Source organism: Myxocyprinus asiaticus, chromosome 18 (assembly GCF_019703515.2).
Source record: "Myxocyprinus asiaticus isolate MX2 ecotype Aquarium Trade chromosome 18, UBuf_Myxa_2, whole genome shotgun sequence".
In the NCBI taxonomy this organism is placed as follows: Eukaryota; Metazoa; Chordata; class Actinopteri; order Cypriniformes; family Catostomidae; genus Myxocyprinus; species Myxocyprinus asiaticus.
Window position 1 is genome coordinate 47,711,029 of NC_059361.1, and position 25,852 is coordinate 47,736,880.

At 40.4% G+C, this 25,852-nt stretch overlaps 1 protein-coding gene across 3 annotated transcripts in view; it reads left to right on the top strand.

Annotated features, from left to right (window-relative positions):
- Positions 1–23,348, top strand: part of LOC127456153 (pyruvate dehydrogenase phosphatase regulatory subunit, mitochondrial-like) — a 44,060-nt gene extending 20,712 nt beyond the window's left edge. For all 3 annotated transcript variants that reach the window (XM_051724492.1, XM_051724493.1, XM_051724494.1), the window contains 10 exons: positions 1,076–1,268; positions 1,339–1,463; positions 2,609–2,764; positions 5,085–5,218; positions 5,726–5,874; positions 7,245–7,357; positions 18,978–19,072; positions 19,151–19,240; positions 20,075–20,257; positions 22,418–23,348. In XM_051724492.1, the coding sequence (XP_051580452.1) occupies positions 1,076–1,268; positions 1,339–1,463; positions 2,609–2,764; positions 5,085–5,218; positions 5,726–5,874; positions 7,245–7,357; positions 18,978–19,072; positions 19,151–19,240; positions 20,075–20,257; positions 22,418–22,822 (1,643 nt within the window). In that variant the 3' untranslated portion in view covers positions 22,823–23,348. The remainder of the gene's footprint in view (positions 1–1,075; positions 1,269–1,338; positions 1,464–2,608; positions 2,765–5,084; positions 5,219–5,725; positions 5,875–7,244; positions 7,358–18,977; positions 19,073–19,150; positions 19,241–20,074; positions 20,258–22,417) is intronic.
- Positions 23,349–25,852: the final 2,504 nt, after the last annotated feature.

The following is a 25,852-nucleotide window of genomic DNA, read 5'->3' on the forward strand; positions in this document are numbered from 1 at the left end:
TGCTTTCCAGGCCTCTAGTGGTGGTGTTGTGTGTGCAGTATGCAGTGAAGGACAGCTATTTCTAGCTTACACACTGACCTTTATTCCCTCTCTTTCTCTTCTTTTATTTTCTTTCTGTCCTTGTCTTCTATCCCTGTAATTTCACTTGTAACTTGGGCATAATAGAAGCGTGTTGCATAGTTATCTGCTGTTATTAATAATAATTTTTCACTGCAGGAATGGATTCATGACTGAGTGATGTGTGCGCTCTTATAAATGATCTGTTAGGACTATCTAAATTGAACCTCATGTTGTGTTACCACCTGTTTTTCTGTGATGTCATTGTTGCCGATTGCTCAAACGCTGTGATAGGCTGCTAATTTTAGCCATCAGGAGCAGATCTGCTTTGATTGTCTGCTGTTGTAGAAAAGGCCATGAAAGTTTCACGTCATGTCAGAGTCATGCCATTTTCTTTCTGGTTTAACTAACTAGACTCACACATCCTTATTTGAGTGAAAGACCAACATTACACCCTTTTCTATAAATGCAATTACTACAATTCGATTTACATTTTTGTCCAAATGAAGTAGGAAATACTCACTTGCTTTGTAAGGGGGGTCGTAGAAAGTACTCGTAATATGAAGCTTAAATTGTAAATATGAAGATATATTTGGATAGCTCTGCTTGATTAATAATATTAAGATATCTTTGGATTGCTCTGCTTGATTAATTTCGGCTTGGGTTCCTGAGCACATTACCTGAGCGGTTCAAGTAAATGCGCAAAAAAAATTGCTCATTCAAGGACGCGCAGCATGGACAGAACGTAGTACCCCTGAGTTGAGTTGAAAATGAATAACATGTATGTATGTATCTATCGTGTTTTGAATGTATAGCTGTCATGGAGTTAAATTCTGTTACATCTTGACACATATGTTACTAAAAATAAAATAAGGCTGGTGAAAGTATTGGCAGATCAGTATAAATGTGAGCTACTGACTCCACTGGGCCAGCAGAAAAAATCCTGCATCATCATTGTGGTTTATTATCCTCTTCATATTATTTTTCTCTTTATATTTGTCTCCTGTGATCCACACAGAGCCTATGTTGAGTGCTCTTCTGCGGCGGATGCCTAGTCTGGAGTCATGTGAGATCCAGCAGCTGGTGAACTGCCCAGAATCCTTCACTCCAGACATGCGCTGTCTGATGGGAGAGACTCCAGGCATATACGGATACTATGTGCTGGCGGGCATGAATTCGTCGGGCCTGTCCTTCGCTGGGGGGGCGGGCAGGTGAGGAAGCAGCTCTGCTGTGTGTTTCTCTGGCTTTGTGTTGAAGCTCATAATAGTGTTTTATCCACAGATATTTGGCAGAGTGGATTACAGATGGATACCCCAGTGCTAATGTATGGCCGTTAGACATAAAGCGCTTTGGTAATCTACAGAGCAGCCGGACATTCCTGCGGCATCGTGTTATGGAGGTCATGCGTGAGTATAAACCATCGTTATGGACAAAGATTAAGTTACTTTACATTGAATTGCATTTTATTTATCCATTTAAGAGTGATGGGCTGGGCTCGAAAGCAAAGTTAATAATGTCAGACTAGTTCAGACTGAGGTGTATGAAAAACAAACAGCAAGATATAAGATTTATACGAGTATACAAATATAGTGGTAAAATACGCTGGCTACCACACCTGAAGTTCGCTAGTTCGAATCCCAGGGTGTGCTTAGTGACTCCAGCCAGGTCTCGTAAGCAACCAGATTGGCCCGGTTGCTAGGGAGGGTAGAGTCACATGGGGTAACCTCCTCATGGTCGCCATAATGTGGTTTGTTCTCGGTGGGGCGCGTGGTGAATTGAGCGTGGTTGCCGCGGTGGATGACGTGAAGCCTCCACACGCGCTATGTCTCCGTGGCTACGCGCTCAACAAGCCACGTGATAAGATGTGCGGGTTGACTGTCTCAGACGCGGAGGCAACTGGGATTCGTCCTCCGCCACCCGGACTGAGGTGAATCACTATGCGACCACGAGGACTTAGAGCGCATTGGGAATTGGGCATTCCAAATTGGGAGAAAAAGGGGAAACCCCCCCCCCCAAAAAAAAAAAAAAAGAAACTAAAAAAAAATCATAACACCAAACTAATCATAGTTCTATGATAAACTAATAACGAGCATATGTTCTCAGCATGTAGAGTTTCAAGCTCTTCAAAACAGCGTATCATTTTGCAAAGCAGCTGGTTGAATTGATTAGAAAGTTTCAGAAACTTCTCCACTACCATCACTACCATTTCGGGTTGTCATGATACCTTAATAATGTTGTATTACTTACAGTGTGATGCCGGCTAAAGTATCACAATACCACTCATGTTGTTTGAGTGACACAGCTGTTCTGTTGTTGTTTTCATTCTTTACAGTTACACAAAGATACTATTGTTATTATTATTGTATAAAATATTAGAATATTATTGTCCAAAAATGAAAAGTTCATCATAATTTACTCACCCTCATGTCATTCTAAAACCATATCCCATTAATAGGTCCCTCTAGCATTTATCTGTGTGTGTGTGTGTGTGTGTGTGTGTGTGTGTGTGTGTGTGTGTGTGTGTGTGTGTGTGTGTGTGTGTCTGCTTCAGCGCTCCTATATGAACTTAAAGTTCCTCGCTGGGACTTCCAGACTGGTCGACAGCTGCGCACGAGTCCGCTGTATGACCGCTTGGACACTCAGGGAGCACGCTGGATGGAGAAACACGGCTTTGAGCGAGCCAAATACTTTGTTCCTGCTGGGAAGGGTGAGAGATTGATTTTGTGTAGTTGTTGATATGGGTTTTCAACTAAAGAGCAGGGTGGCCATGATAAGGCTGATATACTATAGGGGAGACCAGGGCTAGTTGTTTATTTTTGAAAGTCAATTTCTGTGTAGCCACATACCTTGAAGTTTTGGCTTCAAAAAAGCTATTGAACATTTTCACCGTGCATTGATAACAAGTTGACCTTTTGTGAAAACATGCCCCAGCAGTGGAAACATGCCCTAAAAGTTGTCACAGTGGAACTTTCCACTAAACCAATGGTGTAGGTTTCATGTGAACATTGAAGGGTTATGATAGAATGTGTCCCTGCCATCACAACCACCAAAACAAATCTTTTTTATTCAACACCTGCATCAAACAGACAATTATAGGCTTTCAGCTCAATTTAAAAAGTAAGACAATTATGAAGCAGAAAAGGTAACATACACATTGTTTTGGCCAACAAATATTGTATTTAATAAATTGAATACATTTATTTATTTTTTATTCATTTATTAGGAGTGGTGGTGGCATAGTGGACTAAAGCATTGAACTGGTAAGCAAAAGGTTGTTGGTTCAATCCCCACAACCACCACCATTGTGTCTTTGAGCAAGACACTTAACTCCAGGTTGATCCAGGGGGATTGTCCCTGTAATAAGGGCACTGTAAGTCGCTTTGGATAAAAGCGTCTGCAAAATGCATAAATGTAAATGTAAAATGTAAATGTTATTAAAAATGTGAAATGTTCAACTTGGATCTAGTTGAAACCAACATACAGAACCTCTGCTAGAGAAAACACATTTGTGCATTTTGACTTTTGTCTATTATAGCCTTTGTGACAGCCCCCCGTGTGACAACTAGCCCTGGTCTGTGTATAAATATTCTGTATATATAAAACACTTTTTAACACAATATTTTCTCAAATTTTACTCATACATTTTTGAATACAGAAACTATTTATTATCCATTGACAAGGCTGTTGATAGACTTATACATTTCATTTGAAAACGTATCTTTTCCTCTACGGCTACATCCACATTAATCCGGATACATTAGAAAACAGCATTTTCGTTTTCTGAACAATCTCCATCCACATTGGCATTTTCACTGTCCACACTGAAACTTATGAAAAGTCTTAAATACCCTTACTGCACATTTGAAAAATCGTTCTATGAACAGTCTGAAAAGCAATTGTCCTCATGTTCTGTTGCCAGACAGCAATTTTGAGTAAACCTCCCATTGCCTTTGAAGGAATGGAATGCAATAACTTTTATCTTCAACAACGGCATCAAAGTGAATAGCAGGTAAAACAACGCCACTACAGCATAGGCTGAAATCTTGATTGTTTTGGGTTGAATAGATCACGACAACAAATAAGTAATAGTTTTAAAATATCTCTGTTTTCCCTGTTCACACTACAACGCGAAGATAGCATTTTCAAATGTATCTACTTGGGAGAGCGTTTTCGAAAAGCTTAGTTTTCTATGTCAAAAACGCAGTCTCAGTGTGGACAGAAAGCCAAAACGTAGAGAAAAAGATGCGTTTTCAAATGAAAACATATTAGTGTACGTGGCCTACTAAGAGGCCATCACTGAGATGCCGTTTTTGACAGCGAAAACGTAGCTTTTTGAAAAAGCTCTTCCAAGTGGATAAATTCTGAAAACGATGACGTAGATGATGACGATGTGACGCAGTCATGTGATCCATTCAACCCAAAACAATCAAGATGGCCACCCAAGCTGTAGCGGCGTTGTTGTGCCTGTTATTTACTTTGATAGCGTTGTTAAAGATAAATGTTACTTTGTACATCCTTCACATTGCATTCTCTAAAAAGCGACGGCAAGTTTACTCAAAATTGCTATCCGGTGAAAGAACTTGAGGACAATTGCATTTCAGACCGTACATGGAATGGCGATTTTTCACATGTGTAGTAAAGGGATTTTTTTTACATTTCAGTGTGGATGAAAAACTTTTGGAAAACGCTTGACAACAGCAGTTTGGACGGAGAGTGTTTCGAAAACACTGTTTTCAAATATATCTGGATTAATCTGGACATAGCCTTTGAAAAAAAGAAAGCTAAAGCTGATGTTTAAGTCTCAAAATGGCCAAACATTGGTCCAATAATTAGCCTTGCTGATATATTAGTTTATAACTAATTTTGAATACTCTCAACACAGATCGATGGGTTTGATTTTATTATTATTTTATTTCATCAAAATCACCATTTCTAGGTCAAAATTTGATGCATGATTACCATGTTTAAGGGAAAGTTTTTACATCAGCCAAGGCTGAAATACTGAAATCCAATCTTCATCCCCACAGATCTACTGGCTCTGGACCAGAGTAAGACCTTCTATAAACCGGACTGGTTTGATATTGTGGGAGCAGAGGTGAAATGCTGTAAAGAGGCCGTGTGTGTGATTGACATGTCCTCCTTCACAAAGTTTGAGCTCACAGTGAGTTAATTCATCTGTTCACTCTTCAGATACTTTTATCAGATATCACCTGTTATGAGTTTCAGGTGGCTGTAACGTTTGATTTTAATACTACTTGTTTCTAGAACTTATTTATCTCTATGACCTAAAAGAGGTTTCCAATCCTCAGTTGTTGCTGGAGGTAAATTGGAGACAGCGCTTTTGCTGGATTTGGTTCTGAGTCTGTTGAATGACTAAGGCTCTGTGTAAACCTGATATTAAGATGCATCTCAGGTGATCTGATCACATTGTGGTCAGGCGAGACCTATCAGCATTTACACTTGTGATAAGATTTCGAGGGGAGGGTCTCTGATTTCATGATGACAAACATCACATACTACACCAGTGTCTTACTTCATGATGATAAAGCACAGAAAAAAATTGTTGACTCACCAGAAACACATCTTAATGCCAGGTGTAAACAGGGTCACTGATCATTAATGTCTTGCAGTAATTAACACTGAACTCTTGAATGTGTGTTTGTGTCAGTCTGCAGGTGATCAGGCCTTGAGTCTGTTGCAGCGTTTGTGTGGTAATGATCTGGACGTGCCAGTGGGTCATATCGTCCACACAGGCATGCTGAATGAGAGAGGAGGATATGAGAATGACTGCAGTGTGGTGCGACTCAGCAAAAACAGGTGCCAAAACATTGATAGTGAAGAATAAGGGCTCGACATTAAGAAATAGTTCACCCAAAAAGGATAATTCTATCATCATTTAATAACTCATTTACTCACTCAAACTCTTATAACTGTCTTTCTTCCACGGAACACAAACAAAGATACTTTGAGATATAATGTGAATATATCTATACTATGCAGGTGAATGAGAACCAAACTTTCAAGCTCCAAAAAGGACATAAAGTTAATCCAGATGACTCGAGTGGTTTAATCCATGTCTTCTGAAGAGTGTACAGCGCTTTGTGCATGCTTAAAGCACAGGGAGGTGTAATCAAGCTTCAAATCATGATCATGCCAATGAAACTGCAGATGTCAAGATTTAGAGTGAAAAAGGAGTTACTTAATGGTCTGTTTCTCACCCAAAACTGATCGCTTCAGAAGACATGGATTAAATCACTCGAGTCATATCTTTATGCTGCCTTTGTGCTTTTTGGAGCTTGAAAGTAAAAACCCCATTCACTTGCATTGTATGGATATAAACACTTCATATCTCCATCAAAATATCTTTGTTTGAAGAAAGTCATACGAGTTTGAGACAGCAAAAGGGTCAGTCAATTTTGGGTGAACTATCCCTTTAATGGATGTCCACTAGTCCAGGACATTAACAAAAAAATCTCAGACAATTGAAAATGGCAAGTTCAGACAACTAAAGCCGTGTTTACACTGCAAATACAGCACAAAAATAGTGTGTTGACGTAGACTTTTTGAAGTGAGACAGAGGCGCCATTAATGCATTTAAACAGGAAGCATAATCACAGGAAACATGTTGATTGTAGATTACTGAGGGGCAGATGATTTCGTTCTTAACTGGCAGAAGTCGATAGGTGGCGCCAAAATCATCAAAGTATGGCCTATAAATTCTCTACCTAACCAAAACCATGCGCCTGGAATTCACTGTACTAATGAGTATCATAAAGCAGTCCTAGTGCACATGCATTGAACGCCTCTGTATTGGCTCACGGTCAAAAGAGAGTATACTTTGAAAGGCTTGTACACCCAAACATGCGTGAGACGTAATGTATACCCTAACCTTAAAACTCCTGTGTGCTTTTTTGTGGAACACTGTTAATAAATGATCAGTACATTTGTTTTGCTTATTAGTTTGCTTGTAGTTACCCTTTTAACCTTAAAATTGTGTATTGTGAAAGGACATTAAAATAATGTTTGGACATAGCTACCATATTACTGGCCTTATCCAGCTGGATGTGAATTAAATGTATTGTTTCAGATACTGACCACACTCTCAGTTAGATCAGGATCAGGTCATGAATGGCATGGGAATGAATGAATCATTCATAAAAATCATTCAGTTCACTTTTTGTCTCCAGTTTCTTCATCATTTCACCTACTGATCAACAAGTTCACTGCTGGTCTTGGATTAAGAAGCACATGCCCAACGATCCTCAACTCCACCTGGAGGATGTTAGCTGGAAATACACAGGTGACATGAACTCATGAGCTCAGCTTACATACTTTATGTGTGCTTCTAAGGGGGTATTTACACTTGGTCACTTCATGCGTTTTTATTGATCAGATTGCTATCCGATTGAATAAGCACATACACCAATGGCCCAGAAAATAAAGACCACTCAGAGGTGAAGCGAATAATGTTGATCATCTCCTAACAAGGCCACGTGTCAAGGTCTGGGTAGATTACATGGCAAGCGAACAATCAGTTCTCGTAGTCAACTTGTTGAATGCAGGAGAAATGGGCAGGAGTAAAGACCTGAGCGACTTTGACAAAGGCCAAATTGTTATGGCAAGACGACTGGGTCAGAGCATCTCTGAAACAGACAGGCTTATGGGGTGCTCCCGGTCAGCAGTGGTGAGTACCCACCAACAGTGGCCCGAGGAGGAACAAACCGGCGACAGGGTGTTGGGCGCTCCAGGGCTCATCGACGCACGAGGGCAATGAAGGCTATGCCTTCTGGTCTGAACCAACAGAAGGTCTATTGTGGCACTCACAGAAAATTTTAACGATGGTTACGGGAGGAATGTGTCACAACACACATTGCACCCTGCTGCATATAGGGCTACGTGGCTGCAGTCCGGTCAGAGTGCCCATGATGACCCCTGTCCACCGTCGAAAGTGCCTACAATGGGCACGCAAGTGTCGGAACTGGACTTTGGAGCAGTGGAAGAAGGTCGCCTGGTCCGATGAGTCCCATTTTCTTGTACATCATGTGGACGGCCATGTACGTGTGTGCCGTTTACCTGGGGAAGTGATGGCACCAGGATGCACTGTGGGAAGACAACAAGCTGGTGGAGGGAGTGTGATGCTCTGAGCAATGTTCTGCTGGAAAACCCTGGGTCCAGCCATTCATGTGGACGTCAATTTGACACGTGCCACTTATCTTAAACGTCATTGCAGACCAGGAACACCCCTTTATGGCAATGTAATTCCCTGATGGTAATGGCCTCTTTCAGCAGGATAATACACCCTGCCACACTGCTCACATTGGTTTGAGGAACATGATGAAGTGTTCAAGATGTTGCACTGGCCTCCAAATTCCCCACATTTCAATTCGATTGAGCAGCTGTGGGATGTGCTGGACCAACAAGTTCAGTCCACTTGATGGATCTGCTGCTAATGTCTTGGTGCCAGAGACCACAGGACACCTTCAGGGGTCTGGTAGATTCCATACATTGGTGGATCGGCACTGTTTTCATGGCACGTGGAGGACCATCAGCATATTAGGCATAATGTTCAATTACAATTCCCGCGATATATGCATATAAAACAGAGTTCACTTCTGTGATTATGCTAATTCCAGGCAGAGAATTTAAAAGATGTGATATATTATTTGATTCCAAGTGAATTTGCCCAGTGCATGTGTGTTTGTGTATGCACTGTGTATTTTCCCCCTCAGGGCTTGCCGTAGTTAAGACACGTCGTGCGTGCCATCTGCGCTTATTTATAGCTGTGTTTAGTTTCAGTATTCGTCTGCGATCTGCATCAGGTACATGAAGAAAAAGTTCTGTCTCTCCAACAATGTGCATCCATTCCGTTCTTTTTTATTATTTACTGCACAACACAAGCCGTATGCAAATACTCTGTAACATCTGTGATGTTTTGCTTTTTCCTTTTGCTGATGGAGTGCTGTTTGGACGGAGTAAAGTTTAAATAATGTGGCTTGAACAGCCAGATGCATTTACTCTTGACCAAGTCCTCTGGAGGTGTGGTCAGATTTATATCCGTCTTGAATACATTTTGGAGGGCATTTACACTTGGTCTTTCCATGATCGGAAAGTTATTCGATCAGTAAAAATGCATGAGGTGACCAAGTGTAAATACCCCCTAAAGGAGTCTGTAGAGGGCACAAATGTAATAATTGGTCCCAAATGTAATAACTGTGTGTAACAGGGTGTAATTTTAATAATAATAATAATAATACTTTACATTAAAGTTCACTTTGTTAAGGGTTATAAATAGGTTTATTGATGACTAATAATTCATTTTCAAATGCATTAGAAACCACTAATATGAAGTTATAACAAGAGGCATAAAAATGCTGACTGGCATTTTTAACTCCAAATGCTAAAAATGTTTAATTAACAAGTATTCACATCATATTTTCTGGAAAAACAGTCGCATCTGGTCAAAATCAAAATAGAATATTTAAACTGGTTGCATACTGTGTATACTGAAGGCAAAATACTCTGAATAGGCTACTTAAAAATGCTACTACCGTCTCTGTGACTCAGGTTTTCATCTGTACCCTCACAAAAATTGAGAGTTCATGGCAAACTTGCAGCAAATTCACCACTAATTTTTTAGTGCAAATGAGCTTTGCGGCAAACTTGTGGCAAATTGTCCATTGTTGCCAAAGGTTTGCTGCAGGTTACCGGCGAAGAGCTGCACACTTCTGGCAAAAATTTGCGGCGAATCACAAGCTCATTTGCAAATGAAAATAATGAGTGGCAAATTTGCAGCTAGTGTGCCAGAACTCTTTTTGTTTATTGATATAAATCTCAATCTGGTGTTCAAATGTTTCTTCTTGTTGCTGTTCATTAGGCTATTTTAATTATATTTACTTTTAATTATCATTGGCTAGGCATTTTGATGAATTAGCTGGTATCACAGAACTCATGCTAGAAAACAAATTAATAAAGTATGCCATATAAAATGAAACTCTCTGAACAGATAGATAAGAGTTTACTTATCTCATTTTCTTTTCTAGAATTACAGTAGTTCTATGATACCAGCAAGTTCCATCCACCCATTTGCCATGCCACTGATAATACAAAGTAATTAAAATATAATTAAAATAATAAACAGCAACAAGAAGAAACATTTGAAGACCAGATTGAGATTTATGTCAATAAACGGTGTCTGCTCAAATTTACACTCACAATAAAAGAACGTGTTTGTATTAATATTTCAGCTGAATATTTAAGAGAGGAGAGATACCAAGAGGAATGATGCTCAGCCTTATGAAGAAGCAGTGGTCTGTCACGTTATTAAACTAAACTGGTCAAGGAAAACCTCATTTGACTGGTTACTAGAAGCAGGTAGACCCGCCTTCCCCCTCGCACTTGCAAAACTCTTTTCAGTGAGAAATTTGTGCCACAAGTGTGAGCGCAACAGAAGGGAAGACAGAACAGTGTATAATGGATTATTTCAGGAAAACATTTATGCTACAAACACAAGTCATTTACACGTTTGCAGTAGTTTATTTTACACATACAGACTGATTCTGTGCGGTCAATCCGTGTGGGAAATTAACCTTTAATTGCCATTTAAACCTGTGCGTGTCACCTTGTGTGTCTGTAACAAGGCCAAACATTCAAGGGTATGTAAACTTTTGATCAGGGCCATTTGGGTGATTTCTGTTACCAATATGATTTAAAAAGGAGCCAAACAACTATGTGATGATAAATGGCTTCATATGATCACTATCCTTAAATAAAAGACAGTTTTTTTTGCATGATTAGTCCTATTTTCAAAATCAATACCAAAATTTCACAATTTCTGCTAGGGTATGCAAACTTTTGAGCACAAGTTGTGCTCAACAAGGGTGGGTCAACAAGGCCTATAGTGAAAAGAATACCATCCCCACTGTGAAGCATGGTGGTGGCTCACTGATATTTTGGGGGTATGTGAGCTCTAAAGGCACGGGGAATCTTGTGAAAATTGATGGCAAGATGAATGCAGCATGATATCAGAAAATACTGGCAGACAATTTGCATTCTTCTGCACGAAAGCTGCACATGGGACGCTCTTGGACTTTCCAGCATGACAGTGACCATAAGCACAAGGCCAAGTTGACCCTCCAGTGGTTACAGCAGAAAAAGGTGAAGGTTCTGGAGTGGCCATCACAGTCTCCTGACCTTAATATCATCGAGCTACTCTGGGGAGATCTCAAACGTGCAGTTCATGCAAGACGACCAAAGACTCTGCATGACCTGGAGGCATTTTGCCAAGACAAATGGGCAGCTATACCTCCTGCAAGAATTTGGGGCCTCATAGACAACTATTACAAAAGACTGCTGTAAGGGGGTTTAGTGGAAAGGAGGAGGCGAGAACCGGCTTGACAACTTAAATAACAATTTATTAAACAAAAAACACAACCAAAACGCACAACTAAAAACACACAGTACAGCTGCCTGCAATTCTCTCTCTCTCGAACTGTCGTCCCCGGCCGCCTTTATCCCTCGCGCGCCCCATCAGGCTGATTGGGGACCGGGTGTGTCTCATTCCAGCCCGGCCCCGCCCTCCTCGGCTCTACAACTGCATGCTGTCATTGATGCTAAAGGGGGCAATACACAGTATTAAGAACTAAGGGTATGCAGACTTTTGAACAGGGGTCATTTCATTTTTTTATTGTTGCCATGTTTTGTTTTATGATTGTGCCATTCTGTTATAACCTACAGTTGAATATGAATCCCATAAGAAATAAAATAAATGTGTTTTGTCTGCTCATACATGTTTTCTTTAAAAATGGTACATATATTATCTCCAAGGGTATGCAAACTTTTGAGCACAACTATAAAATTAAATAATAATAACACACATTTAAAACTTTAAATCTCTCTCCACTGCCCCTCCCCGAGAGCCTTCTAAAAAGGTCAAATAACTGCCCCACTTCCTATTAAATACCCCCAGGTTGCCTAGCCTTCTATCTGACATTTTTTCAAATGCTGAAACCATGCTCATCTCTGTGCACGACTCCCAAAATGAGGGCGCTCCAGCCGACCTCCAACCCCTAAGGATAATCTGCCGATCATAACACTGGCTAGAACCCAATTTCTTATGTATTTATCCCCTATATTAATGACCGCCCCATCACCTAAAATACAGAGTCTGGGGCAAAATGAAATTTGAGTGCCCAATACGTCACATATAAAACTCTGGACCCTCAACCAAAATTCTTGGATCTTAACACACCACCAAAAAACATGGGTTGTGTCCCCATCTTCTGATTGGCATTGCCAGCAGGTGGGTGTGTCTTTAAGACCAAGCCTATACAATCTAGAGGGGGTCCAATAGAATCAATTTAAACTCTTAAATTGCATAAGGCGCACTCTTGCATCTCTAGATGCAGGCTTGATGTTTTTTAGAATCCTAGCCCACACTCCCTCCTCCAATACCAAGTTTAAATCTTTCTCCCCCATAATCTCTTGAGAGAAGTTGAAGCTCCGTCCCACAGACTCTGAATTAGCAAGGAATAATACACTGATGCCTCGTGACCTTTTCCAAAGGCAGTAATCACCACTCTCAGAGTGTCTGCCGCTTTAGGGGGGTGTATGCTACTCCCAAAAATAGTACAGAGCAGGTGGCGCAGTTGTAAATATCTAAAGAATTGAGACCTAGGAATCCCAAAATGTTGAACCATATTTTCAAAGGATCTTAACATTCCACTCTCATATAGGTCACCAAGCGTATTAATCTCCCTCACAATCCACTCCGTCTAGCAGAAAGGGGACTTGTCAATACATAATTTTGGGTTCAGCCATATGGTCGAAGCAACATTTAAATAAATGTCTGAATTAAACATTCTGGACACTTTTGTCCATACCGCATGCAAGTGCGAGATAACGGGGTGTAACTTAGCTTCTCTGGTTAGTTTGATAGAAAGGCTTAGCAATGGCGAGATAGGGGCAAGAACTTCCTGTTCAATACAAAACCAGGGAGGGGCACTTTAAGGTGGAAGCGACCAATGAGCCAAATGTCTGAGACCGAATGCATAATAATAAAACAAAATCTTGGGTAGGCCTAGCCCACCTTTGTCAATCGGCCTATCTAATTTACTGAATTGTAATCTGGGACGTTTACCATTCCAAATGAAGGACTTCTCTATGCTATCAAATTGCTTGAAATAAGAGAGGGGGACATCTATAGGGAGAGATTGTAGCAGGTAGTTGAATTTTGGAATACAATTAATTTTAACAACATTAAACTTCCCAGTCATAGATAAATGTAATGAAGCCCACCTGCCCACATCGCTCGAAAACCTTTTTATTAAAGGGTCAAATTTAACTCTAACTAAAAAAAAAATTGCTGGGAATAAAATGCCCAAATACTTAATGCCGTTTGGGCCACTGGAAGGTGCCCGGCTGAAAAGCTGTTACCGGGCAGTACGCTGTCAGAGCCAAAGCTTCGGATTTAGACCAATTAACTTTGTATCCTGAGAACTTAGAAAAGGAATTAATAATTCTTTGGAGGCAAGGCATATATCTAGTGGGGTTGGAGACAAATAATAAAATATCAGCTGTGTAAAGCAAAAGCTTATGCACCACACCTCCCGCCACCACTCCATCCTCCTTTCTTATCGCTGCTGCTAATGGTTCCAGGGCAAGACAGAACAATAAGGGGGAAAGAGGGCAACCCTGCCGGGTGCCCCTATCCAGAGTGAAATAATATGAAATTAATCCATTCGTTTGAACCGCCACTACCGGGTGTCTATAAAGTAACTTAATCCACCCAATAAAAGTATTCCCGAATCCGTACATTTCCAAAATCTTAAAAAGATAATCCCATTCTACCATCTCAAACGCTTTTTTGGTGTCAAGTGAGATGGCAGCGACCGGAGTCTGATTGTTCGCCACTGACCACATGACATTAATGAAAGCCTAATGTTATCAGAAGAGTTACGGCCCCGAATAAACCCCACCTGATCTATATGAATAAGAGATGTCATAACTTTACTCAATCAGTTAGCTGGATCTAGCTGGATCATGGAAATTGGACGGTAACTCTTACACTCACTTGGATCTTTCTCCTTTTTAAGTATCAGACTGATCCAGGCTTGTGTCATGGTTGGCGGAAGCTTTCCATTCTTTAATGATTCTGTATAAACTTGTAGCAAAAGTGGAGCCAGTTCTGTAGCATAAGATCTAAAAAATTCAGCTGCAAAGTCATCTGGCCCCGGAGCCTTGCCTGTAGGCAAGGTGTTAATTACCTCACCAAGCTCCTCCAAAGTTATCTCAGAAGCAAGATAGTTTTTTTGCTCAGCCGACAGTTTAGGAAGTTCTAATGGTTCCATAAAGTTTCTAATATCCTGTTCAGTAGACGAAGATTTGGAACTATAAAGATCAAGATAGAATTCTTTAAAAGCATTATTAATATCAGTGGCCGAGGTAAATATTTCACCACCAGCAGATTTCACTGAGGGAATGACAGAAAAAGACTCTCTTTGCTTTACATTAAAGCACCAACTATATGATTTCCTTTTCTTCATATGTGGCATCACCTCTAACACACCAGGGTGTGATCTGAGACTAAAATATTTCCAAATGAGCTTTCAACAACAAATGGAATGAGGGACTTAAATATATAAAAAAAAAAAAAAAAAATCTATTTTAGAGTAAATCTTATGGACTGATGAAAACAAAATGTATAGTCCCTCCCAGATGGGTTCAAAGTCTCCAAATATCTGTAAGACCGATATTTTTTACACATCCTGTGAAGCGTCAATGTTGCTCTGGGGGGTTTGCACACTTCTGCTTTCACTATGATCAAAGACTGAATCCATCAAAAGATTAAAGTCTCCTCCCAATATTATATCATGAGGGGTGCCAGCGGCTTGCAGCATCCCTTCAAGATCTATAAAAAAGCCCTGATCATCAACGTTATGTGCATAAATGTTAGCCAAAATAAGACTTTGCCCTTGAATTTAAGCTAAAACAATAATGACTCTTCCTAATTTATCTTTATTCTGTTTGAGACATTTGAATTGTAGATGTTTACTTATCAGCGTAATGACTCCCTTAATCTTACTCAAGCCAGCACTAAAGAAAGCATGCCCACCCCATATCCTCCCAAATTTTTCAGATTCCTGCGAGGAAAGATCTTGAAGAAACACTATATCATATTTCTTTCATTTAAGAAAATAAATAACCTTTCTTCTTTTTATGGGGTGCCCCAACCCATTCACATTCCACGTGGAGAGAGACAATCCACGCATATTAACATTTGACATTTTGACATATGAGAAAAAATGTATTGTGTGTCAAAAATAAAATTATAAAGACCACATTCCAACATTAGTGCAACAGTCAAACCCCAAACTTCTCCCCGAACCAAACAAACAGAAAAAAGAAAAACGTGCACATTAACCCTGCACACGACAGCGCCAACCGGCGTCAATCAATCTAAATTCAAACAGTCCATGTACGCCTACGAGAGTCCCCGTGACAACTTTGCCATCGGATTGCTCAAGTCTGGTGTTTCTACAGGTGCATCTCAATAAATTAGAATGTCGTGGAAAAGTTCATTTATTTCAGTAATTCAACTCAAATTGTGAAACTTGTGTATTAAATCAATTCAATGCACACAGACTGAAGTAGTTTAAGTCTTTGGTTCTTTTAATTGTGATGATTTTGGCTCACATTTAACAAAAACCCACCAATTCACTATCTCAAAAAATTAGAATATGGTGACATGCCAATCAGCTAATCAACTCAAAACACCTGCAAAGGTTTCCTGAGCCTTCAAAATGGTCTCTCAGTTTGGTTCACTAGGCTACACAATCATGGGGAAGACTGATGATCTGACAGTTGTCCAGAAGACAATCATTGACACCCTTCACAAGGAGGGTAAGCCACAAACATGCATTGCCAAAGAAGCTGGCTGTTCACAGAGTGCTGTATCCAAGCATGTTAACAGAAAGTTGAGTGGAAGGAAAAAGTTTGGAAGAAAAAGATACACAACCAACCGAGAGAACCGCAGCCTTATGAGAATTGTCAAGCAAAATCGATTCAAGGAACTTCACAAGGAATGGACTGAGGCTGGGGTCAAGGCATCAAGAGCCACCACACACAGACATTTCAAGGAATTTGGCTACAGTTGTCGTATTCCTCTTGTTAAGCCACTCCTGAACCACAGACAACGTCAGAGGCGTCTTACCTGGGCTAAGGAGAAGAAGAACTGGACTGTTGCCCAGTGGTCCGAAGTCCTCTTTTCAGATGAGAGCAAGTTTTGTATTTCATTTGGAAACCAAGGTCCTAGAGTCTGGAGGAAGGGTGGAGAAGCTCATAGCCCAAGCTGCTTGAAGTCCAGTGTTAAGTTTCCACAGCCTGTGATGATTTGGGGTGCAATGTCATCTGCTTGTGTTTGTCCATTGTGTTTTTTGAAAACCAAAGTCACTGCACCCATTTACCAAGAAATTTTGGAGCACTTCATGCTTTCTTCTGCTGACCAGCTTTTTAAAGATGCTGATTTCATTTTCCAGCAGGATTTGGCACCTGCCCACACTGCCAAAAGCACCAAAAGTTGGTTAAATGACCATGGTGTCGGTGTGCTTGACTGGCCAGCAAACTCACCAGACCTGAACCCCATAGAGAATCTATGGGGTATTGTCAAGAGGAAAATGAGAAACAAGAGACCAAAAAATGCAGATGAGCTGAAGGCCACTGTCAAAGAAACCTGGGCTTCCATACCACCTCAGCAGTGCCACAAACTGATCACCTCCATGCCACGCCGAATTGAGGCAGTAATTAAAGCAAAAGGAGCCCCTACCAAGTATTGAGTACATATACAGTAAATGAACATACTTTCCAGAAGGCCAACAATTCACTAAAAATGTTTTTTTTATTGGTCTTATGATGTATTCTAATTTTTTGAGATAGTGAATTGGTGGGTTTTTGTTAAATGTGAGCCAAAATCATCACAATTAAAAGAACCAAAGACTTAAACTACTTCAGTCTGTGTGCATTGAATTTATTTAATACACAAGTTTCACAATTTGAGTTGAATTACTGAAATAAATGAACTTTTCCACGACATTCTAATTTATTGAGATGCACCTGTATACACATATTGTGAGACAGAATTACATAACAGAAGAAAATCTATAAAACAAACTCCAGCCAATAGGCAGAATAAACACAAAGAACGTGTAGATTAATCCGCATAACTGTCCCGAAGGTGTGTTCCTCCGCAAAACAAACTCCAGCCTCTAGCGGAACCAGCACAAAAAAAAAAAGCCGTTTCGTTTCCTCGGACAGTCAAACGAATGTTCAGTGAGCCGGCTGTTTCATGAGTGCAGCAGATGACCTAATCATTCCAGTGTCCTGCAAAAAATACTCCACAAAACAAACACCAGCCAATAGGAGGCATAAACACAAAGAACGTGCAGATTCATCCATAAACAGTCCCGAAGGAGTGTTATTCCACAAAACAAACTCCAGCCGCTAGGCGGAACCAGCACAAAAAGAAACAAAAAAGTCGCCCAGTTTCCTCGGACGGTCAAGTGAATGTTCAGTGAGGCAAAGCGAGCGCCACACAATGACTTACTCATTCCATTGACTTTATGAAGGACAATGCATATTGGGGACAAGTAAATACTTTGCGGGCATACTTAGCATCTATTCTCAACCTGGCCAGGAACTTTAGTGCAAAAGCGACCCTCCGTCAATGCAAAAGTTTCTTGAAGGAGTGTTCTTCCACAAAACAATCTCCAGCCACAAGGCGGAACCAGCACAAAAAGAAACAAAAAAGGTGCCCAGCTTCCTCGGACAAGTGAACGTTCAGTGAGTCAGGCTCACTTGGCTGCAACATGAGAATCACACCATGATTTATTCCATTGACTTTATGAAGGACATCGCTTGCTGTGGGCATGTAAATATTTGCGGCCATCCTTAGTATCTATTCTCAATTTGGCCGGGAACATCAGTGCAAAAGCGACCTTCCGTTGATGTAAGAGTTTCTTGCATTCCTTGAATCGACCATGTTTTTCTTGTCGAATTCGCAAAGTCTGGGAACAAGAAAATTATGTGGTTCTTCCAAGAAAGCCTTCCTTTATTCCTTGCCTCGCGTAAGAAATTTGGCCAGAATTGATCGGGGCCTGTCTCTCTCTGTGAATCTCCGAGCCGGAACTCTGTGAGCTCGCTCGATTTCCAGCTTATGGCCTGTTATGTCGAGCAGACTCGGGAAGAGCTCATCTAGGAATTTCACCATATCTCGGCTTTCTTCGTTCTCAGCAATTCCAACAATTCGGATGCTGTTTCGCCGGATACTATGCTCAAGGTCTTCCAACTTTTCCCAAACGCACTCCAAAGTCTGTCTTGGTTGCTAGCGGGTTAGCAGCTAATTCCCTCTCCGATGACTCCAGATAATCGATCCGTTTCTCGACGTCCCCCATTCTTGTAACCAACTCAGAGAACTTTGTCTCCATGGCAGTGATCGATTGACGTACTACTGCAAGATCCTCCAAGTCAGCAACGACCTTCGCCAGCATTGCCGACATGCTTGACAGTTGACGCTGGATCTCTCCCACCGCACTGTCCAAACCTGTCAGGGGTGTCAGCTTGAGCACGTAAGTGTCTTTTCATTTCTCCAGAGCCTGAGGATTTTGAATTCTTTGACATATTGTCTTCATAGAACAGTTACGGAACAGGGTGTATCGAATCTTACCGGTTTATGACACAAAAAGTATTAAAAACTAGCAAAGTGCGCAGAGCTCGCCGTTCACACGTCCGACCCACGCATGGCGCCATGTGACTCCCGACATAAGTTATTTAAATAAAGTGCTTAATAGTGTATGCTCATGAAGGTGCCAAAAATGTTCACAGTATTTGTATTATGATTTTTTACCTTTGATCTTTGGTCTGTTTTTCAGCTCTGAATCTGATTGGCCCTCGTGCCATGGACGTGTTGTCTGAGCTGTCTTATGTGTCCATGACTCCAGAACACTTCCCCTCTCTGTTCTGTAAGGTGAGACATGCTTGTGTTGAATGAGATTTGACAAATGTGACATACAGCAGAGCTTCTGACTGTGATTGTCTCTGACAGGAAATGAGTGTGGGTTATGCTAACGGCATCAGAGTGATGAGTATGACACACACAGGAGAGCCAGGCTTCATGCTCTACATACCAATAGAGGTAAGTTGGGAACACTTTTCAATATGGTTGTATTTGTTTTAGTTTATGCATTAGTTAACATGAACTACCAATAAACAACACCCCTTTACAGCATAAATCTTGATTTTTTTTATTCATAGGCTACATATATTAGCACATTTCTTAACATTAAAAAGGGCAGTGGTGATTGCTTTAACCCTCTGGGGTCTGAGGGTGATTTGGGCCCTGGAGAAGTTTTGACATGCCTTGACATTTGTGCTTTTTTCAGTTGCTTAAAAACATATCAATGGCTAAAGTCTGATAACACTGTATTCAGCACAAACTGGGCTACAATAATATGTGAACAACATGTATGTACATGTTTGTATTTTTGAGAAAATAACGTTCGTGGTTTTTGAAAAAAAAAAGATTTTAAGTCACTGAAATAAGGCCATATAACACATACTAAACATTTGTTCACTAGACTTTTTAGAACTGGATCTTGTAGCCTAGAATTGTGATGTGAACTAATAATGAAAAACACCTTTTTACAGCATTTATTCATCTTAGTTAATAAATAGTTAACATCTGTAAAGCTGCTTTGAAACAATGTGCATTGTGAAAAGCTCTATATACATAAAAATACCAGACATGACATAACTTGACACAACGTCTTAGAAATGCAGACGATGAAAAGACAGGTAGATATCCGTCAGACACATGTACATAGATCAACAATTTATAAACATTGGAAACTGAATACAAGAACATGTTTTTGTGAACAGCCCCTAATTCTACAATGTGCTATATTACAAAACGTATAAATTATTTGTGTATTGTTTACAAAGCTCTGAGAATGCACTCTTTTTTTTCCAGTATGCACTGCATGTGTATAATGAAGTGATGTCAGTCGGGCAGAAGTATGGGATCCGGAATGCGGGCTACTACGCCTTACGGAGTCTGCGCATTGAGAAGTTTTTTGCATTCTGGGGGCAGGATCTGGACTCGTTTACCACTCCACTGGAGTGCGGCCGAGAATTCCGCGTCAAATTTGACAAGGTCTGTTTCTGTTGCTCTTTATAACTGTCTTCTGTCAAGGTTGTAGTTCTCAGGATGAGTCTTGGGTTCCATTTCATTGCACTGTTATTTTATTAGCCAGCAAGTACACCCTAGCAACCACCTAGCATTTCCCTAGCAACTACTCAGAACACCTTTTCATTTCATAACCTACAGTGGCAAGAAAAAGTATGTGAACCTTTTGGAATTACCTGCATTTATGTATAAATTTGTCTTAAAATCTGGTTTGATCTTTATCTAAGTTACAATAACGAAACCAACACAATCTGTTTGAACTAAAAACAAACAAATTATTGTATTGTTATTGTATATATTGAATACATCATTCAAACATTCACAGTGTAGGTTGGAAAAAGTAAGTTAATCCATAGGCTAAAGACGACAAAAAAAGCTAATTAGAGTCAGTAGTTGGCAAACCTGGCATCCAATTAATAAAACAAGATTGGAGTTGTGGGTTAGAGCTACTTTGACTTGTAAAAAGCACTCAAACATTTTGAGTTTGCTACTCACAAGAAGCATCTGCTGACGTGGACCATGCCTCACAAAAAAAAGATCTCAGAAGACCTACGATCAAGAATTGTTGCTTTGCATACAGCTGGAAAGGGTTACAAAGTTATCTCGAAGAGATTAGATATTCATCTGTCCACAGTTAGACAAATTGTCTTTAAATGGAGATGATTTAGTACTGTGGCTACTCTCCCTAGAAGTGGCCTTCCAGCCAAGATAACTCAAAGGGCACACCGCAGAATGCTTAATGAGGTAAAAAAGAACCCTAGAGTGACAGCTTAAGACTTGAAGGAATCATTGGAACTGATCAACATCTCTGTTCTTGAGTCTACAAAACTGAAAAACATTAAACAGGGATGGTGTCCATGGCAGGACACCACAAAGGAAGCTTCTGCTTTCTAACAAAAATGTTGCTGCATGCCTGAAGTTTGCCAAAGACCACCTTGACATTCCACAATGCTACTGGGAAAATGTTTTGGGGACTGATGAAACTAAGGTTGAATTGTTTGGGAAGAACACGCAGCACTACATATGGCGTAAAAAGGGCACCGCATACCAACATGAAAACATCATCCCACCGTACTTCATCAGGGAGCATCATGATTTGGGGCTGCTTTGCTGCTTCGGGGCCTGGACCGCTTGCCATCACCGAGGGAAAAATTAATTCCCAAGTTTATCAAGATATCCTACAGGATAATGTCAGGGTGGCTGTGTGGCAGCAGAAGCTCAGTAGAAGTTGGGTGAAGCAGCAGGACAAGGACCCTAAATATCGAAGTAAATCCACTACATAATGGCTTCAAAAAATTCAAAACTACCTTTTGGAGTGGCCCAGTCAGAGCCCAGACCTTAACCCAATAGAAATGTTGTGGAATGACCTCAAGAGAGCCGTTCACACGTGACATCCTAAGAATATGGCAGTTCTGTAAGGAAGAATGGTCCAAAATTCCTTCTCTATGTTGTGCAGGTCTTATCCGCAGCTTGGTTGAGGTTATTGCAGCCAAAGGAGGATTGGCCAGTTATTAAATCCAAGGGTTCACTTACTTTTTTCCAAAGCACTGTAAATGTTTAATGGGATGTGTTCAATAAAGACATAAAATATTATAATTGTTTGTGTGTTGTTAGCTTAAGCACATTGTGTTTGTCTATACTTGTGACTTTGATGAAGATGAGATCACATTTTATGACCAATTAATTCTGAAAACCAGCTAATTCCAAAGGGTTCACATACTTTTTCTTGTCACTGTAAATAAACAGCTGCCTGTTCAAATCTGTCTTCAGAATTACACAACCTTCAAATAAAATTTTCAAACTGCACACAGCTACATGTAATGTGCATAACCTTCAGTCTTCAAAACTATTCAGTCTGCCCAAGAATTCAAACTGCATAGGGCCTTCAAATTTCAAGGCCTTTAAAAGTTTTTTCTTTCTTTCTTTTTTAAACTTTCAAGCCAATCTCTGTCAAGTCAACATTCAGAGTTTGTCTTGACAATTTTTTCTAGTTGGTCTTGTACTTGACTGCAGCCCTGGCTGAAGTGGACATGATAATCATGTTGTATTTGTATTTTCCTGCATGTTAAATGCCACGTCTTACTCTGTCTTTTCTCTTTTTACCATCTGGTTGTCTTTCTCTCATAGGACACAGACTTTTTGGGTCGGGACGCTTTGTTGCGACAACGCGTGGAGGGAGTGACGCGACGCTTTATTATGTTGGTCCTTGAGGACCACGACACTGAGCTCGACCTCTGGCCCTGGTGGGGTGAACCCATTTACCGAAACGGTGAGCTGGTAGGTGTCACCACAAGCAGCGCCTACAGCTACACCCTAGAGCGCCATGTGTGTCTAGGCTTTGTCAGCCCGACCAACTCGGATGGCGCTCCGGCCGTGGTCACCCCTGATTTCATCAACCGGGGCAACTATGAGGTGGACATCGCAGGGCAGAGGTACCCAGCTAAAGCAAAACTCTACCCTTTCAGCTCACTGTTTGCACAACAGAAGCGCCGCAAGGATGACATGGAGCTGAGCAACTTCCAGGGCAAGTGAAGGTGACGAGCCGTAGTCAGCTGAATCAAATCTACGAACAAGCGGCACTAGAGCTACAACTCAGTTTTGACACAGTCCACTCCATTGAGTCCTGAAGATATCTTTTATACACCAAAGGATATTTGTGTCAAGTGAGTCACTCATTATGTGGCATTTAACATTCTTTGATAGAGCGGTTGATGAATTTTTAAAACACATAATAGTGTAACGTCACAAGTCGCCCATTTTCGACAGCTGAAGTGGAACTTGTTTAGCTCGGGTATTACAATAATTTGAAAGCATATTGCCTTTGGCTTTTTTGTATGTGTGTGTGCTTGTAAATAGTCCAATTATTGCACTTTTAAAAGTGCATTAATGTCTTGAATAATATATTGATTCATTGTTCTAGTTGTAATCTTAGATGTCTCTCTTTTTAAGAGCACATGCCTGTGTCACATGGTTTAAAAACAAAGGGTTGCATTTTTATACGAACAGCAGCTTTGATTGTTTGAGGCATCGAGTTGTGCTAAATTGGTGAAAACTGTACTTCCATTTTTGTCTTTCTTTGTGCCACACTATTGTGTAACACTGACAATTCTAAATGAGGAGGTACTGTGGGGCATGCAAAATTTATATGGTGTTTATTGAAACATGACTGATAACATTAGTGTTGAGTGTTGGTTTTTTAAAGTGCCTTGCAACAGCTCACGAGAGGTTTGGGCCAGTGTGATATGAAGCGCATAAAGGATAAATTGTGTTCACACTCAAACTGGATTGTTTTGGTAAATCTATCATTTGTAATGGCTGTTTATATTGGAAGAGGAAAGTCATTGTCTGGGTCATATTCCTGTCCTGTTCTAAAGGCATGTGATATGTTGCTAATATGTGCACATTTGTTGTGAAATAGTGTTGAGATATTCAGCTTATGTTCCACATCATGTTTTACAACATAATTTACTAGTGTATATATATACACACACTAAGAATTGCATATTGTATACTATTTATGAATCAAAAGCACCTTATTTTGAGCATTTATTAAAAGATGATGGATGATGGTTCATTTGTACTGTAAAAGTTGTATGTGTTTGAATGATGCATGTGACAACTACAGCCAAACAATCATTACAATAAGAATGAATCACATCAGAACACGTCCAGGTAACATTTCAACTCAATTAAGCACATTCTTATTAACGTAGTGCAAAAAAATGTAATTCTCATTACAGTAATGGGCCCAGATTTTTTTTTTTTTCATGAACGCACAATGCTAATTGTACATGAAGAGACTCACTGATGTTTATTAATCCATAATGAATTTATACTTATGCATTTAACTTACTATTCATCAAGAATCTCTTGATTTTCGTTGTCGCGTGTGTGTGCGTGCGAGTAATTGATTGTGTAAATGTGAGACAGCATATTTGTTTGAATATAGGCATCGGTTGTAGCAGGGTTTTGTGTTGTCACTAAGAAGAATTAATCTATAATGGCCATAAATGAGTTTGGTATTGTCAGCGCTCATGCTAAACAGATCAGGTGTGCACCTTTCGCTTGGCTTGTACCTGTTGTGTTTTCAAAATTTGTCAAAAATAGCAGGGCCAATTGCTTATTATAAGACGATCCTTCACTTCCTTGTTGCCTGTCTTTATACTGCATTTATATCATATATTGTACAAATGTTTGGTTCATTTTCATAAATACAAATCTGAATTAAAATATGACTATTTTTCTCTCATTAAAAAAAAACTAAAAACTAAATCCATATATTTGGATTTGACAGAACTGGAGGACTGCAGTGGCATCATTAACATATACAGGTGCTGGTCATATAATTAGAATATCATCAAAAAGTTGATTTATTTCACTAATTCCATTCAAAAAGTGAAACTTGTATATTATATTCATTCATTACATACAGACTGATATATTTCAAATGTTTATTTCTTTTAATTTTGATGATTATAACTGACAACTAAGGAAAATCCCAAATTCAGTATCTCAGAAAATTAGAATATTGTGAAAAGGTTCAATATTGAAGACACCTGGTGCCACACTCTAATCAGCTAATTAACTCAAAACACCTGCAAAGGCCTTTAAATGGTCTCTCAGTCTAGTTCTGTACACTACACAATCATGGGGAAGACTGCTGACTTGACAGTTGTCCAAAAGACGACCATTGACACGTTGCACAAGGAGGGCAAGACACAAAAGGTCATTGCAAAAGAGGCTGGCTGTTCACAGAGCTCTGTGTCCAAGCACATTAATAGAGAGGCGAAGGGAAGGAAAAGAAGTGGTAGAAAAAAGTGTACAAGCAATAGGGATAACCGCACCCTGGAGAGGATTGTGAAACAAAACCCATTCAAAAATGTGGGGGAGATTCACAAAGAGTGGACTGCAGCTGGAGTCAGTGCTTCAAGAACCACTACGCACAGACGTATGCAAGACATGGGTTTCAGCGTCTCGCCTGGGCTAAAGACAAAAAGGACTGGACTGCTGCTGAGTGGTCCAAAGTTATGTTCTCTGATGAAAGTAAATTTTGCATTTCCTTTGGAAATCAGGGTCCCAGAGTCTGGAGGAAGAGAGGAGAGGCACACAATCCACGTTGCTTGAGGTCCAGTGTAAAGTTTCCACAGTCAGTGATGGTTTGGGGTGCCATGTCATCTGCTGGTGTTGGTCCACTGTGTTTTCTGAGGTCCAAGGTCAACACAGCCATATACCAGGAAGTTTTAGAGCACTTCATGCTTCCTGCTGCTGACCAACTTTATGGAGATGCAGATTTCATTTTCCAACAGGACTTGGCACCTGCACACAGTGCCAAAGCAGCCAGTATCTGGTTTAAGGACCATGGTATCCCTGTTCTTAATTGGCCAGCAAACTCGCCTGACCTTAACCCCATAGAAAATCTATGGGGTATTGTGAAGAGGAAGATGCGATATGCCAGACCCAACAATGCAGAAGAGCTGAAGGCCACTATCAGAGCAACCTGGGCTCTCATAACACCTGAGCAGTGCCACAGACTGATCGACTCCATGCCACGCCGCATTGCTG